This window comes from Nannospalax galili, unplaced genomic scaffold, assembly GCF_000622305.1.
Source record: "Nannospalax galili isolate Female #2095 unplaced genomic scaffold, S.galili_v1.0 scaffold960, whole genome shotgun sequence".
NCBI classification, from domain to species: Eukaryota; Metazoa; Chordata; class Mammalia; order Rodentia; family Spalacidae; genus Nannospalax; species Nannospalax galili.
This window is the reverse complement of record NW_008348313.1, coordinates 701,639-714,061: the sequence shown is the minus strand read 5'-3', so window position 1 is coordinate 714,061 and position 12,423 is coordinate 701,639. Positions and strand designations below refer to the sequence as shown.

General features: G+C 53.8%; 1 protein-coding gene across 1 annotated transcript; it reads right to left on the bottom strand.

Moving 5' to 3' along the window:
• Positions 1–1,551: 1,551 nt before the first annotated feature.
• Positions 1,552–10,871, bottom strand: Cyth2 (cytohesin 2). The gene is made up of 12 exons (XM_008844980.3): positions 10,124–10,871; positions 8,728–8,875; positions 8,557–8,623; positions 7,827–7,945; positions 6,770–6,850; positions 5,504–5,616; positions 5,243–5,391; positions 4,759–4,870; positions 2,580–2,656; positions 2,395–2,466; positions 2,150–2,304; positions 1,552–2,052 (listed from the first exon to the last, which is right to left on the bottom strand). Exons 1-12 carry the CDS (start codon positions 10,140–10,142, stop codon positions 1,965–1,967), a joined length of 1,200 nt encoding a protein of 399 aa, XP_008843202.1. The 5' UTR covers positions 10,143–10,871; the 3' UTR covers positions 1,552–1,964.
• Positions 10,872–12,423: the final 1,552 nt, after the last annotated feature.

The following is a 12,423-nucleotide window of genomic DNA, read 5'->3' as shown; positions in this document are numbered from 1 at the left end:
ACCCACTTTGGGGACTTTTTTATGTGTATGTTGGTGTTGGCATGACATGGTCTCATATAGCTCAATCCAGCCTTGAACTCATGATCCTCCTGCCTCAGCCTCCCTCGTATAGGGATTCAAGTATGAGTCCCCATGCTTGGTCTCCAGTTTTATTCATTTTGCCATTTGGCTTTAATATTCCACAGACATCTGCAGCTTAGTTTGGCCAACATTTTTTTTTTTTTTTTTTTTTTTTTTTGGTCTTTTTGAGACCCCAGCTGGCCTGGAACTATGTAGACCAGGTTGACCTTGAACTCAGAGATTTGCCTGCCTCTGCCTCCCAAGTGTTGGGACTAAAGGCATGTACCACCATGTCCAGCTCAGCTGACATTCTTTTGAACCCTGTCAGAGGCACTGCCAGTCACTGAAGCCCTGAGCCCATCCCAGTGTCCCCTTCACACTGTCTGAAGTAGGTCTATCTGTCCTCTCTGTAACTGCTTTATCCACTGGGCCCGAGGACTGCTCACTCTCAGAATATGACTTCAGTTAGACACACTGTTCCTGCCTCATTCCCTGGATAGCTTCCCATTCTGCCCTGGCCAGGCCTACAAGACCTGCTCTTTGCTCATCTGGCTACACCCGGGCAGTCACCACTGTCCAGATACACTTACTGCTGTCAGTCACTTCCCACACAGGTACCTATGCAACTGCCTCTTCTCTGCCCTGTAGCCATTCCCCACATGGTAGGCCAGGGTTAAGATTACGGAGGCAGACACCATGAATTAAATGGAACTTCTAACACTCAAGTGACTCATTGCCAGGGCTTCCCTACGCTTTTGGCAAACGTTAGAAATTCCGTTTCACCAGACCTTGGGGAGGAAGCATTCTGTGCCTTCCCCAACTTCCAGGTTAAGGCCCCTGGACTTAACAACTTCTAAATTTCTAGGAGACAAACCAGATGGCAGCACAGCCTCCCAGGAACTGCAACTAGCCCCAACCCGCCCCAGGGACCTGTGCTCTTTACCTGGGGCAGCAGTTACCTCGCACCAGTAGGTGCCTGTGCCAGTAGCAAAGGGTGGGTGCCAATTGGGATTTGCTTAGCCTGGAACCTCAACTTCGGACAGGCCCTGAAGAATGCTGACATATGCCGGAGATGGTAGCTCCTCTAGTGAGTATCACATAGCATAACCTGTCAGCACTAGAAAACTAAGGCAGTATTGTTTGAGTCCAGTTTATGTTCACTAAGACTCCATAAATATTCTAGTCAGAGAGCAGAATACCACCAATGCAAGACCCCACACCACACACTCAGGACCTCTGATACAAAACATCCTCCATGGGCAGCCAAATCTGGTGCTAGAGCGGCTGTTACCTCCAAGGCCATCCCACCCACCCCACAGTGTAACTGTGAAGGACTGACCCCTCTGAGGCCCCAAATAGACAGTGTGGTCAGTTCCTAGCACACAAGACAAGGTCTTCTCTGGATTTGCCCTCTCTTGAGCTGGCCCTTTGTTGTTGTAGTCTCCAAGTCCCCAGGCCCACAAAGGCAAGGATGAGACAGACCCACCAGGGCAGAGCACACCTAAAAACATGTTGGATCTGAACACCATCCTGAGACGCTAATCCAATACTAACTCCCATATCAAACCTCTCCCTTCACTCTGCCTCCATGGGGCTTAGGGTGAACACACCAGTTGACCCATAAGGAAGCACCTGCCTCCACCCTGTGTATGGCCCAGGGTCCTGGCCAACATCAAGATGAGATCTCAGCTCTCTCAAACACAGGAAATGAGGGCATCTACAGGCGGAAGGGGTTAGGTTAAATAATAGGATTATCAACGGTATGTTAATTACAAATAAGGAGTCAGGAGCTAGAGGTGGTGATTTTCCAAATGGGGAACCAGGATCCACAGCCCCAGGGCCCAGGGGTCCGGCCACCCAGGCGGGGCAGCTCCAAAATAAATAATGGAGTTGGGGAGAGGGGGTCAGGGCTGTTCCTGCTTCTTCTTCACAGAAATTCGCTTCTTCCTTGCAGCCAGCATTTCATAGAAGGGGTCCACGCTCACAGCAGCCCTGCAGAAGGGGGTCCTGGTAAGGACCAAGTCCAGGCCCAGCTGTCCCAAGTCATACCCAGCCCTTCTCCTTCAAACCCCAGCCCACTGAAGCTCACTGGATGGACTTGATCCACTCATCCTTCTCCTCCTGTGTGGGTGCTGAGATGCGGTACACCATGTGGTTCCCCTCAACCACCCGGCCGTCAGCTTCCGTTTTGCAGGCTTTGATGAGCTGCCCCTTGTTGTTGGGGATGTAAAGCTCGAAACAGTTCTGGGATACAGGAAAGGAGCAGGCAGATCAGAAAAACCGTAGACTAGAAGAGGCAAGTGCAGGTCTAAGGTGGCACCACATGCATCTCACCGGCTTCCGCGGGTCATCCACCTCACGTATGCTCAGGTTCTCCAGGGGAATGATCCCTCGGGGCTCCTTGTCCTAGGGGGCAGGGGCAGAGTTCAGGGGCATGAGTCCCTCAGCGCCTCGCTGAGTCAGGGTCGGGTGCACTCACCCCCAGGATCCTGGCCCCTGCCGGCATACCCAGAGCTCACCGTAGTGTATTCGAAGTAGTAGAGGCAGTTGTCTGTGAGGATGAACCAGCGCCGCTTCCAAGTCTTCACCCGGCCCCCTGCAAGGGAAGGGATGGGAGGGGCCGGGCTCAACAGGGGGCGGGGCCGCTGGGGGGGCGGAGCAGAGCAGGAAAGGCGGGGCTCTCAGGCCTAGGACAGACGCAGCGAGGGAAAAGACAGGCAGGCAGGGACAGGCTGCTGGGGCCCCAGAAGTTGGACCCCTCGCTTGGGCCGCAGGTTCTAGCTGTTGCTATTGGCCCAGGCCCAAGCCCCTCCCCCCGGCCGAGGCCAGGGCAGCCCCTCCCTGTCTGGTGTAGGGGCAAGGACACTGGATACCTACCTCCTGGGGCAGACAGCGAGAAAGCAGGCAGGACCAGGTGTGGAAGGGAAGGCGGAGGGATGGGGTGCCCCCCGAGAGCCGCAGCGACAGAAATAGGGGTGGGGGAGGGAAAAGGTGCACAGGGGGCCAGAGCCACAGCAAAAGAACAGGCAGAGGGGAGGGGGAGAGAGGAAGAAAACCAGTTACATCCACATGGGGAGGAGCCAGAGCCTCCCCAGCCCACCCAGCAGTATGGACTGCCTCTGGCTTCCTGGCTTCAGCCCTCCCTGCTAGGTCCTCAGCCTGGTTAGGGGTGAACACGTTTCCCTGGAACCCCCTACCCTGAGAGGCCACGGGAGGGCTCATTTTAGCTTTCAGTTCCCATAAGAGGGCTGTGAGATCTTAGGAAATCTCTGGTCCCCTTAGGACTCCAGCCTAAGATGTAACCAGACACATCTGTCTGCAACAAGATGGCCTGCTATAGCCTCCAGATGAGCCATTCGGAGTGGAGAAGGCTTCCAGTCCTACATCTCACCACATACAGGAAGGCACCTTTTCTAAACACTCCACAGAGATCCGACTCACTCTAGTCAGATCTGTGGAGCTGGGTGGGCCTCAGATTCAACTGAGAAATGGAAAAAGATGACGACAGGCACAGCTCTGAGTCCCATCCTGGGGAAAGTTGCCTTCCTGCTCCTCTAAGGCTCAGGGAGGCTACCATTTTCTGGGGAACCTGAACTTCCCTGGGCCCTGCTGGCTTCTCTGCATGCAACTGGCCAGGCCCAGGGTGCTGTCTATTAAGGGCCACAGACAGTTATCAGGACACTGTGCCTTTAAGAGCATAGTTCCACAGGGCCAGATCCCAGACTTGGAGGGATGTCAAAGTCACTGTTGACCAGCCCAAGGAGAGTAAGGCCTGACTCCAATTGGAGCCCTCCCTCTACAGGGAGCTCCTGGCTATATCTCTGTTATAGTCCTCATGCCTGTCTCTGAGCAGTGGCCAGGCAGCATTTCTACTAACCCTCCAGCTCAGCCCAAAAAACCCCACCTACCTGCCCTGTAAAAACCTAGGGAGCTATAATGGTAACTCATGGCTGCCCTCCCCCAAAATCCCAACTGCACGAGCCCAGGGCTCTCTGGGCTCTCACAATGCCCAGCCAGTATTGAGAATAACTCAGCTGATCACAACAGACACCCTCTTTGGCCCTACAGGACTGACCAGGCCAGTTCAATGCATGGTCCCACATCACACATTTCAATAAGGGCTGCTTCCATATCCTCCCAGCTGGGAACCTGACATTCATCTAAGCCACAACTGCTGCCAGGATGCTCCCTCCCCAGGCAGGCTTGAAGCACACAGCTGTCTCTGTCTGTTGGCTCTCTCTTGGCCTGACTGATGCTGTGGGGAGAGGAAGACATGAGGGTAGCCCTATACAGCTGACAATGAGACCAAGTTGGTGGGGGTGGGGGAGGGTCTGCCTACAACATCTAATCCTGTCCTGGGCCCTGGGAACTCTTGCTGAGAAAGGTTAACAGTCTTGTTGATTCCCTCAAGCTGGTCTTCTGGAAGGCAACTCAAGGGAATGCTCCCAGCCAGCCAAACCGTGCTATATCTTGCTTGCTGTTAATCAGGGCCTGGCACAGAGGGTTGCAGGTATATGAAGGTCTGGGCACCAGGAACACTTTCTATAGGTCAAGTACATAAACAAAGCCTATTTATTTTCAGTACCCTTTTTAGATGTGGAAACTTGAGGTTCAGAGAGGTGCAAACTCTTCTGAGTCCTGACCTAGGCCACTAATGTTCCCTGCCGAGGTAGCCAGTAGGCTCAGGAGAGGACGTACCCAGCTTTAGGAGCCAGCCCTCCCGGTCTGGGTTGAAGAAGGTGTGGGTTAAATCATTCCCATCATCCTCAGGGATCTTGAAGGGCTCGTTCCGGATGCTGTCGTAGAGATTCTGAGGGGTAAAGACCAGGTTAGCAACTCCAGGTTTTTTGGACCGACCCTCCCTGGGTTTCTCAAGGGACAGGAAGGCCAACCAGGGGCTACTCATCATAGGAGAGAGAGGCAAAAGCTGGAAGGAAGGGGAAGCAGAGGCAGAAATAGAGATGCAAGGATGGTGGGAAAGCTTGTAAGTTCTCAGAGAGGATAAAGAGAACAAGGCCAAGGACCAAGAGTCAGACCAGAGAGCTGGAAAGAGAAAGGACACACATGCGGGGGTCACTGCCACACTGTTTTAGGTGGTCAGAGCAGCTCAGGCACTGGGAAACCCTGGAGCACAAGGGTTAGTGAGACAGGAAGAGGGGTGGGTCTGGGAGCAGCTGCCGACCCTGAGTAGATCCTCAGGCAGGTCCCCGCCCTCATTAATTCCCCGGTTCATGGCCACAAAGCGCTCCAGGCCCGGCTTGTCCCTGACGTTGGGATTGTGAAGGCTAGTGTTCAGCATGATCACGGCGAAGGACAGCACGTAGCAGGTGTCTGTATCAGAGAGAATGGGGCAGGTGATGATGACTCAAAGGGGGCCCAGCCCACCTCCCTAGACCCCTTGTCGCCCTTCTCTCAGACTGAAAGTCCAAGCCCCTGCCCCTACCTGTGGACTGGAAGACCCCAGGGTTACACAAGCAGTATCGCTGGGCAAAGGCCTCCATCATCCGGTCGATTTTCTGGGCCTCTCCAGGGAGACGAAAGCTCCACAGGAACTGCCTGGTTTGGGATGGGGGGGCAGGTATGGGTGCCAGGGCTGGAGAATCTTTTTTTTAAATCTTTTTGAGAGTGTTTCCCTGTAGCCCCCAGCTGTCCTGGAACTCATTATGTAGACCAGGCTGGCCCTGAACTCACAGAGATCCACCTGCCTCTGCCTCCCAAGTGCTGGAATTAAAGGCGTGTGCCACCACACCCAGCTTCAGAGAACCTCCTTCTTTCTCTGTTAGAAACTATCAAGTCAGATTCTAAACCTGGCACCAGCAGTTTGGTGCAGGTGCAGACATGTGACCTGATCTAACTGGTGAACTCTGGCCAGATAAGAGTCCATACAGAAACAATTTTGGTTTTGTTTTGGGGTTTTTTAAAATATATTTTTAAGCGTGGTGGTGCACGCCTTTAGTTCCAGCACTCAGGAGGCAGAATCAGGTGGATCGTTGTGAGTTCAAGGCCAGCCTGGTCTACATAGTGAGTTCAGGTCAGCTGGGACTACAGGGAGACCCTGTCTCAAAAAGACAAAAAAAAAATTTATTTTATATGAGTGTACTGCTTGCATGTATGTAAACACACCTGTGTCATGCAATGCCCACAGAGGTCAGAAGAGGGTGTTGGGAGTCCCATGGAACTGGAGTTATGGACAGTTGTTAGCCACCATGTGGGTACTGGTGCAAGAGCAGCCAGTGCTCTTAACCACTGAGCCATCTCTCCAGCCCATTTTTGTTTTTTTGAGACAGGATTTCTGTGTAGTACCAGCTGGCCTGGACCTTGCTATGTAAATCAGGCTGGCCTTGATCTCAGATGAGCTTGCCTCTGCTTCCTGAGTGCTGGGATTAAAGGTGTGTGCTACCATGCCCAGCTTAAACTTGCTTTATTTTACTAAGTTTGCTGAACAGGACTTGTGTTTGCCAGGAGCTTTGCAGCCATGAAGGAAGATCCAGAGAGAGCATTAGGACACAAAGCAAGTACACTGAGAGACAAGAAAAGCTGACTTGATCACTCCATTTGGGCACTGGGACCAGTCAAGCCAGAAGGAGGCCCCTCCCTGGACTTATCTCACCAAGGCAGTCAGCTCCTGAGTGTTGCTTATTTCTGTTTGAGTGGTTTGTCGCTCACAACTCAGAAAGTCCTGACAAGTGCATTTTAGTCCCATCCTTACCTGAGGGCCTGCACCAAATTGAGATCAGTGAACTCATGCAGATCCACAAAAGCATGGAGCACAGACAGGTTCAGGTCTTCCCTAGAGGGAGAGAGATAGTCATTCTGGGAGGAGTGACAGGCAGCAAAGCAGCTGAGTCCCATCTTGTGTACTATGCTGCCCCTGTAACAGGTAAACCAGCTACCTGGCCCCAGCATAGGCTAGGTCCTGGAGCAGGATGCTCTGTGGCTTGTCAGATCTTTGGCCACATAGACCACCTCTCTCAAGTGTTCCCATGCTTCCCAGATGTTCAGATATGACTGACATCTCCAGATTTCACAAGTGGTTCTTTTTTAAAAAAATATTTTATTATTTTATGTGTATTGCTTGCATCTGTGTAAGAGTACCCATGTGGTGGCAATGCCCACGAAATCAGAAGAAGGCTTAACTGGAGTTACAGATAGTTGTTGGCTGCCTTGTGGGTGCTGGGAATTGAACCTGGGTACTCTGCAAGAGCAACCAGTGCTCCTAACCCCTGAGCCATCTCTCCAGCCCAGGTGGTTCTTTTTTTTTTTTTAATTTTTTAAATGTGTATGTGTGTATTGCCTGCATGTAGGTAAGTGCACCCGTTTCGTGCAATGCCCGCGGAGGACAGAAGAGGCTGTCGGATCCCCTGGAACTGGAGTTACGGACAGTTGTTAGCTGCCATGTGGGTGCTGGGATTTGAACCCGGGTATTCTACAAGAACAACCAGTGTTCTTAACCGCTGAGCCATCTCTCCAGCCCCTTCACAGGTGGTTCTTATGTACCCACATGTCCATAAAGGTTCTCTAAACACCTGCAGCTTTGGCCCCTAGTCCTAGACTCTCAGACAAGCACACACGTCCCAGATGCCAGCTGTGCATATGTGGTCAAGGTGCTGACACTCAGACTTCAACAGTCCCCAGACACAAGTGTATAGCACCCTGACTTATTAGCTGTCCAAGTGTACCAACTCCCCAGTCTCAGACTCCACCAGAGCAAGTTAGTTCATTTTATCATGGCCTAGGCAGGATCTCAGTGCAAATCTAACACTCACCTCTCCCCCAGATAGTCCCCAATAGCTGTCTTGTTCAGCCCCTCGCCCTTATACAGGAATCGGGCAATTTCCTCAGGTGTATTCTGCAGAAGTTCATGCTCCACCAAGAACTGGATTCCCTGGAGGGAAAGGGGAGGATCTGTGCCCAAGCAAGAGGTTGCTGCTTCCCATGAACTTCAGCATCCAAGCTACCCCACCTTAACAGAGCATGGTCAGCTTCATGCTCAGCTTCTCACAGCTCCCTCTGTACCTTCCCCACTGCCTCCCACCCCATGGCTAGCCTCTTCCCTCTGTTCCTGCCTAATTGATTCTAGCACCTACAACAGGGGCTGGCAAGGAACAGTTTTGGGAATAACTGAAAATACCACACACTGTAAGAATAACCAAACATATTAAACACTACAAGAAACTGAATACACAGTTGTCCATCAAGATGTGAACATAGAACTCTTTCCTCACTCTCTTTGTGGCATAAAGACCCTTCCATTACTGCCATATCTTGCCCTGAACCATAGCACCTATAATCTAGGGGTTCCCTGATGATAAGGCTGTTTCTCTGGGCTTCCAGTACTGTCCAGCACAGGACTGAGGCCTCCAGAGACCTTAGTACAAGGGCATTCACGTAACAGCTGGGCAGGGATCAAAAGTCTGTCACCCAGAAGAAACTTATTCCCCTCACACTTCTGAAAACTGGAGTGTTAAAACCTTGTCTAAATATCTGCCTGCTGACCTTCTTGGGATCCATGTTGAATTTCTTCCTGCCCATTGCCATCTTCCGGTTCCGCTGCAAGGTCTTACTGTAAGGGCAGAAAGCAGGGTGGGCAGCAGTCAAAGGTCAATGCTTGGACATCCAGGGTCCTGGACAAGCCCCATGGCTCCTAAGAGTCCCACAAGCCCTTACCTGCCCTCATTGGCTTCCAGACCCTCCACCTCGCTCATAGCTTCACTCAGCTCCTCCCGCAGGCGCTGGATCTCCACCAGCAGCTCCTGCTTGCGCCGTCGGATGTTCTCCAGCTCCATGCGCTCCTCTGGAGTCAAGTCCGGTGGTTCTAGGAGCCGGAGTCAAGGTTTGAAGATCAGTTCTGGGAGCCTGGATTTCTGCATTGGGGGGGGGGGGGGTGTAGAATAGGGCAGGGGAGATGGGCTGGGGGCCTGGATTCCTGCCTAGAAGAGGAATGGCACCCAGAAGTCCTATGGGAGATGGGATAAAGTCCTGAACACTGAGCCTGTAGCAGAAAGGTTTGGGAATCGGATCTCATAGATCTGGGGATGAACTTCTGGGCCCATTACTTGGAAGGAGGATAGGGCCCTGGCTCCATCATCACAGTTGGGAACCTGGGGCCCTGGATCTTGGATTCATTACTTGGACACCCTGGCTTCTGGGTTCCATCTCAGTAGAACTGGGGAAATGGATCTTGGATGCCTTGACTCTTGGATTCCATCACAGCAAAACTGGGGGCATTGATCTTGGGTGCACTGCTTGGAAGACCACTAGGGCCCTGGGTTCATGGCTCCACCCCGGCAGGGAATCTGGGGGACTGGGCCTTGGGTGCATTTCTTGGATGGGGACTGGGTCCTTGGCTCCATCATGATGGGGAATCTGGGGGACCTGGATATTGGGCACATTTTTTTGAAAAGGGACCAAGGTTCTGGCTCCATGATGGTGGGGGGATCTGGGGACCGGAATCTTGGATGCATTTCTTGGTAAGGGACCAGGGTCCTGGCACTATCATGGTGGGAGGACGATGAGTCCTGGATCTGGGTACATTTCTTGGGAGGGGACCAAGGCTCTAGCTCCTGGATGCACCACAGTTGGGCCTGGATCTTGGGTGCATTTCTTGGAAGGGGCCCGGGTCTCTGGCTTCCTCATGGTGGGGGAACCTGACGTCTTGGATCTTGGGAGCGTTTCTTGGAGACAGTGCCCTGGCTCCATCATGGTAGGGGATCTGATGGCATGAATCTTGGGTGCATTTTTTGAAAGGGGACCGGGGCCTGGGTCTTGGGTGCACAGTGAAGACGAGATAGATAGGCAGGACCCCGGAGCAAGGGTTGGTGCGGCCGCGATGAGGTCGCAGTAAACTGGCCGGGACGGCGTTCGCGCAGGAGGACGCCCCGCCCCCGCCCCTGCCCCTCCCGTCGCCGCCGGAAGCGGGCTCGGCCCAAACAATGGCTCGGGACCTTCGGCTGTCGGCAGCGCCGGAAGCCCATCTCGCGCGCACAAAGGAGCAGTGCGGCCGCCCGGACAGTACGCGGCGGAGCGCCGGAGCCACTCCGCTCGCCTGCCCCGCCCAGCCTACCGTAGACGCCGTCCTCCATGGCGGCTAGGAAGGCCCGCGGGGAGTCCGGGGCTGTCCCGCCGGCCGGGCCTGCGTCCGCGTCGGCCCGCGGGCTCGAGTGAGCCCGCTCAAACGCCCCAGGAGCCACCGCCGCCTCCTCAGCGCCAGTCCACAGCGCCGAAAAGACTCTCCCTTCACTGCCCAACCGACCGGCCGGTAGGGCCCGCCCCTCGTCTTGTCACCATCCAATCTTCAGCGGGCCTTCCGAATTGCTCCGCCCCCGATGCCACAGCATCATCTCCAGGACCAATAAGCACACAAGAAGCGGCAGCAGGACCGGCCAGCTAGAGATAGACAGCGAACCTGGCCAATCGGAATGCGGGTAGGGTGACCTGTCCCGCCTTCGAAACAAAGGAAAGCTCTTGACAGCATTATCCTCCAATGAAAAGACTCAGAAAGGAGGGACCAGGAGGTGGGACTATGCAGAGCAAAGAGGACTGCGCCTGCGCAAGGACTCTGGGCCCCGGACTGGGTCATCCGAGCTCTAGGAATTCGTCGTTAGGGGGCGGTGCTCTGTAATCTTGTTGCCAGGGGCGGGGTCTCAACCTGGAGTTGTTTTCGCGAGCCATGCCTCCTGGCCCGCCTTGCTAGCTTCTGCCCAAGGCGATTGCCAAGCAACCCCGAGCCACACAGGCCTGTCTTTTGCCTCCTTTGTCCTGTGCTCCTCTCTTGGCCCCCGGGGTATCTTCGAACCCTTTCCCTACCATCTCCTGTGACCTCTTCACCTACCTCAGTCTCCTCCGAGTAAAGAGGTGGAAAAGATATTCTCTCTTCTAAATCTTACGGGATTTGGTGCCTGTCCTGGAGAATGGGATTCGGGGGAGACCAATTACAGCGAAGCACAGGGGCCACCCTCCTGACGGCCTCTGCCTCTCAAGACTTTTCCCTTTCTCCAAAACTCCCCAGCTTATTTGGTCTCCTCCTGATACTCCTCCAACTTCTGCCTTCCTCATGCATTCTCCCGACATCCCCTTCCCTTAGCATTCCTTCGCTCTGGGTTGACTTGCTTTCTCTTGGCAGCTCTCCAGCTCCCCGGCCTGAAGACCCTTCTCCGACCCAACGCCATCTGTCCTCACACTCTTGCCCTTCTTAAGCTCCTCCCTCCTCCCAGAATCCTCCTCTTCCTTGCTGGGAAAGCAGTGAGGGGACTTCGCTGGGGACTCTGGCATCCTTATAAAATTGCAGGCCCACGATGGCTATGAAGTGGCTTCCGGGCCTCCTCCTCATTTGCCATCTCTGGGCTGCCCAGGTGGAGACAGATTCGGGGCTAGGACTTTGTTAAGCCTTTGGATTAGTCACGGAGCCTCCTAACCCCTCTCTGACCTTTATGAGTTGAGTGGCCTGGGCTATGCCTTCCCCAGTGGAGACTGTGCCTGCACCTAGTCCCTCCTCACGATCTCCTTCCCAACAGAATCATGCCCTAGTCCCTTCACCCCAACTTAGTATTATTCTCCACTTCAGGTTCCCATTGTCCCCAGTCCCTGCCCCAGATCCAGTGCTGGGAGAGCTGCCAGCCAACTAATTGATCCTGTCCGGTTATTACCTGGGGATTCTGAAGGATAAAACAAGATGGGAGCCAGAAGAGGGCCTGGGCAGATGCGGCAAACAGCAGACCAATGCCAGTGAAAGTGAGGACACCTCCTCCTGGCAGCTCTTCTGAGGCTGGCCTCCAGCCTGCTGGGCACTTAGGTGGCTGTAAGCATGGGCAGAGGCCAAGACCAAGGACTCATGTCCCCAAAAGACAGACATCCTGCCCGAGCTCCCAGACCTTTAATACGGTGACAGGGCTCCCCTAAACCCCCAGTTTTCCGACAATGGACAGATTCCTAGACATCACAGCTTCCTCTTCAATCCCTAGCCCCTGAACTGGAAGATGGAGGTGGTGACACTGGTTCTTGGTCATAGCCCCATGCTTCCTCATGCTGGCCTTTTGATCCAGACTCAGTATGGAACCAGCCATCAAGTCACTGTCCCCTCCCAATCCCCACTCCAAGGCCACATGTTCCAGCATGAGGGTGGAGGCAGGAAATCTCAAGACGTGCACCCTATCCCAGCCTCCATGAGGCGAGGGTTAGCTTGCTAGAAGGGCCCTTAGAGAACTTGAAGCTCTATGAGAAACTGAAGCAATGTGAGAGGGTTTGCCTAAAATCACACAGGCTTCTGGGATTTAGATGAGACTTCCTAGATAACTGCAAAGGGCTCCAATTAGCTTGAATCTGTTTACACCTTGCTATAGGAACCAGCAGCAAGGATAGACATCT

Bases quoted from the DNA above. Each gene is read 5' to 3' on its own strand.
- Cyth2 (XM_008844980.3), bottom strand. The intron at 6,851-7,826 runs GTGAGTGTTAGA...CTCTCCCTCTAG, and splicing joins GGGGACTATCTGGGGGAGAG to GGAAGACCTGAACCTGTCTG. The intron at 5,617-6,769 runs GTAAGGATGGGA...ATCCCAAACCAG, and splicing joins AATTTGGTGCAGGCCCTCAG to GCAGTTCCTGTGGAGCTTTC.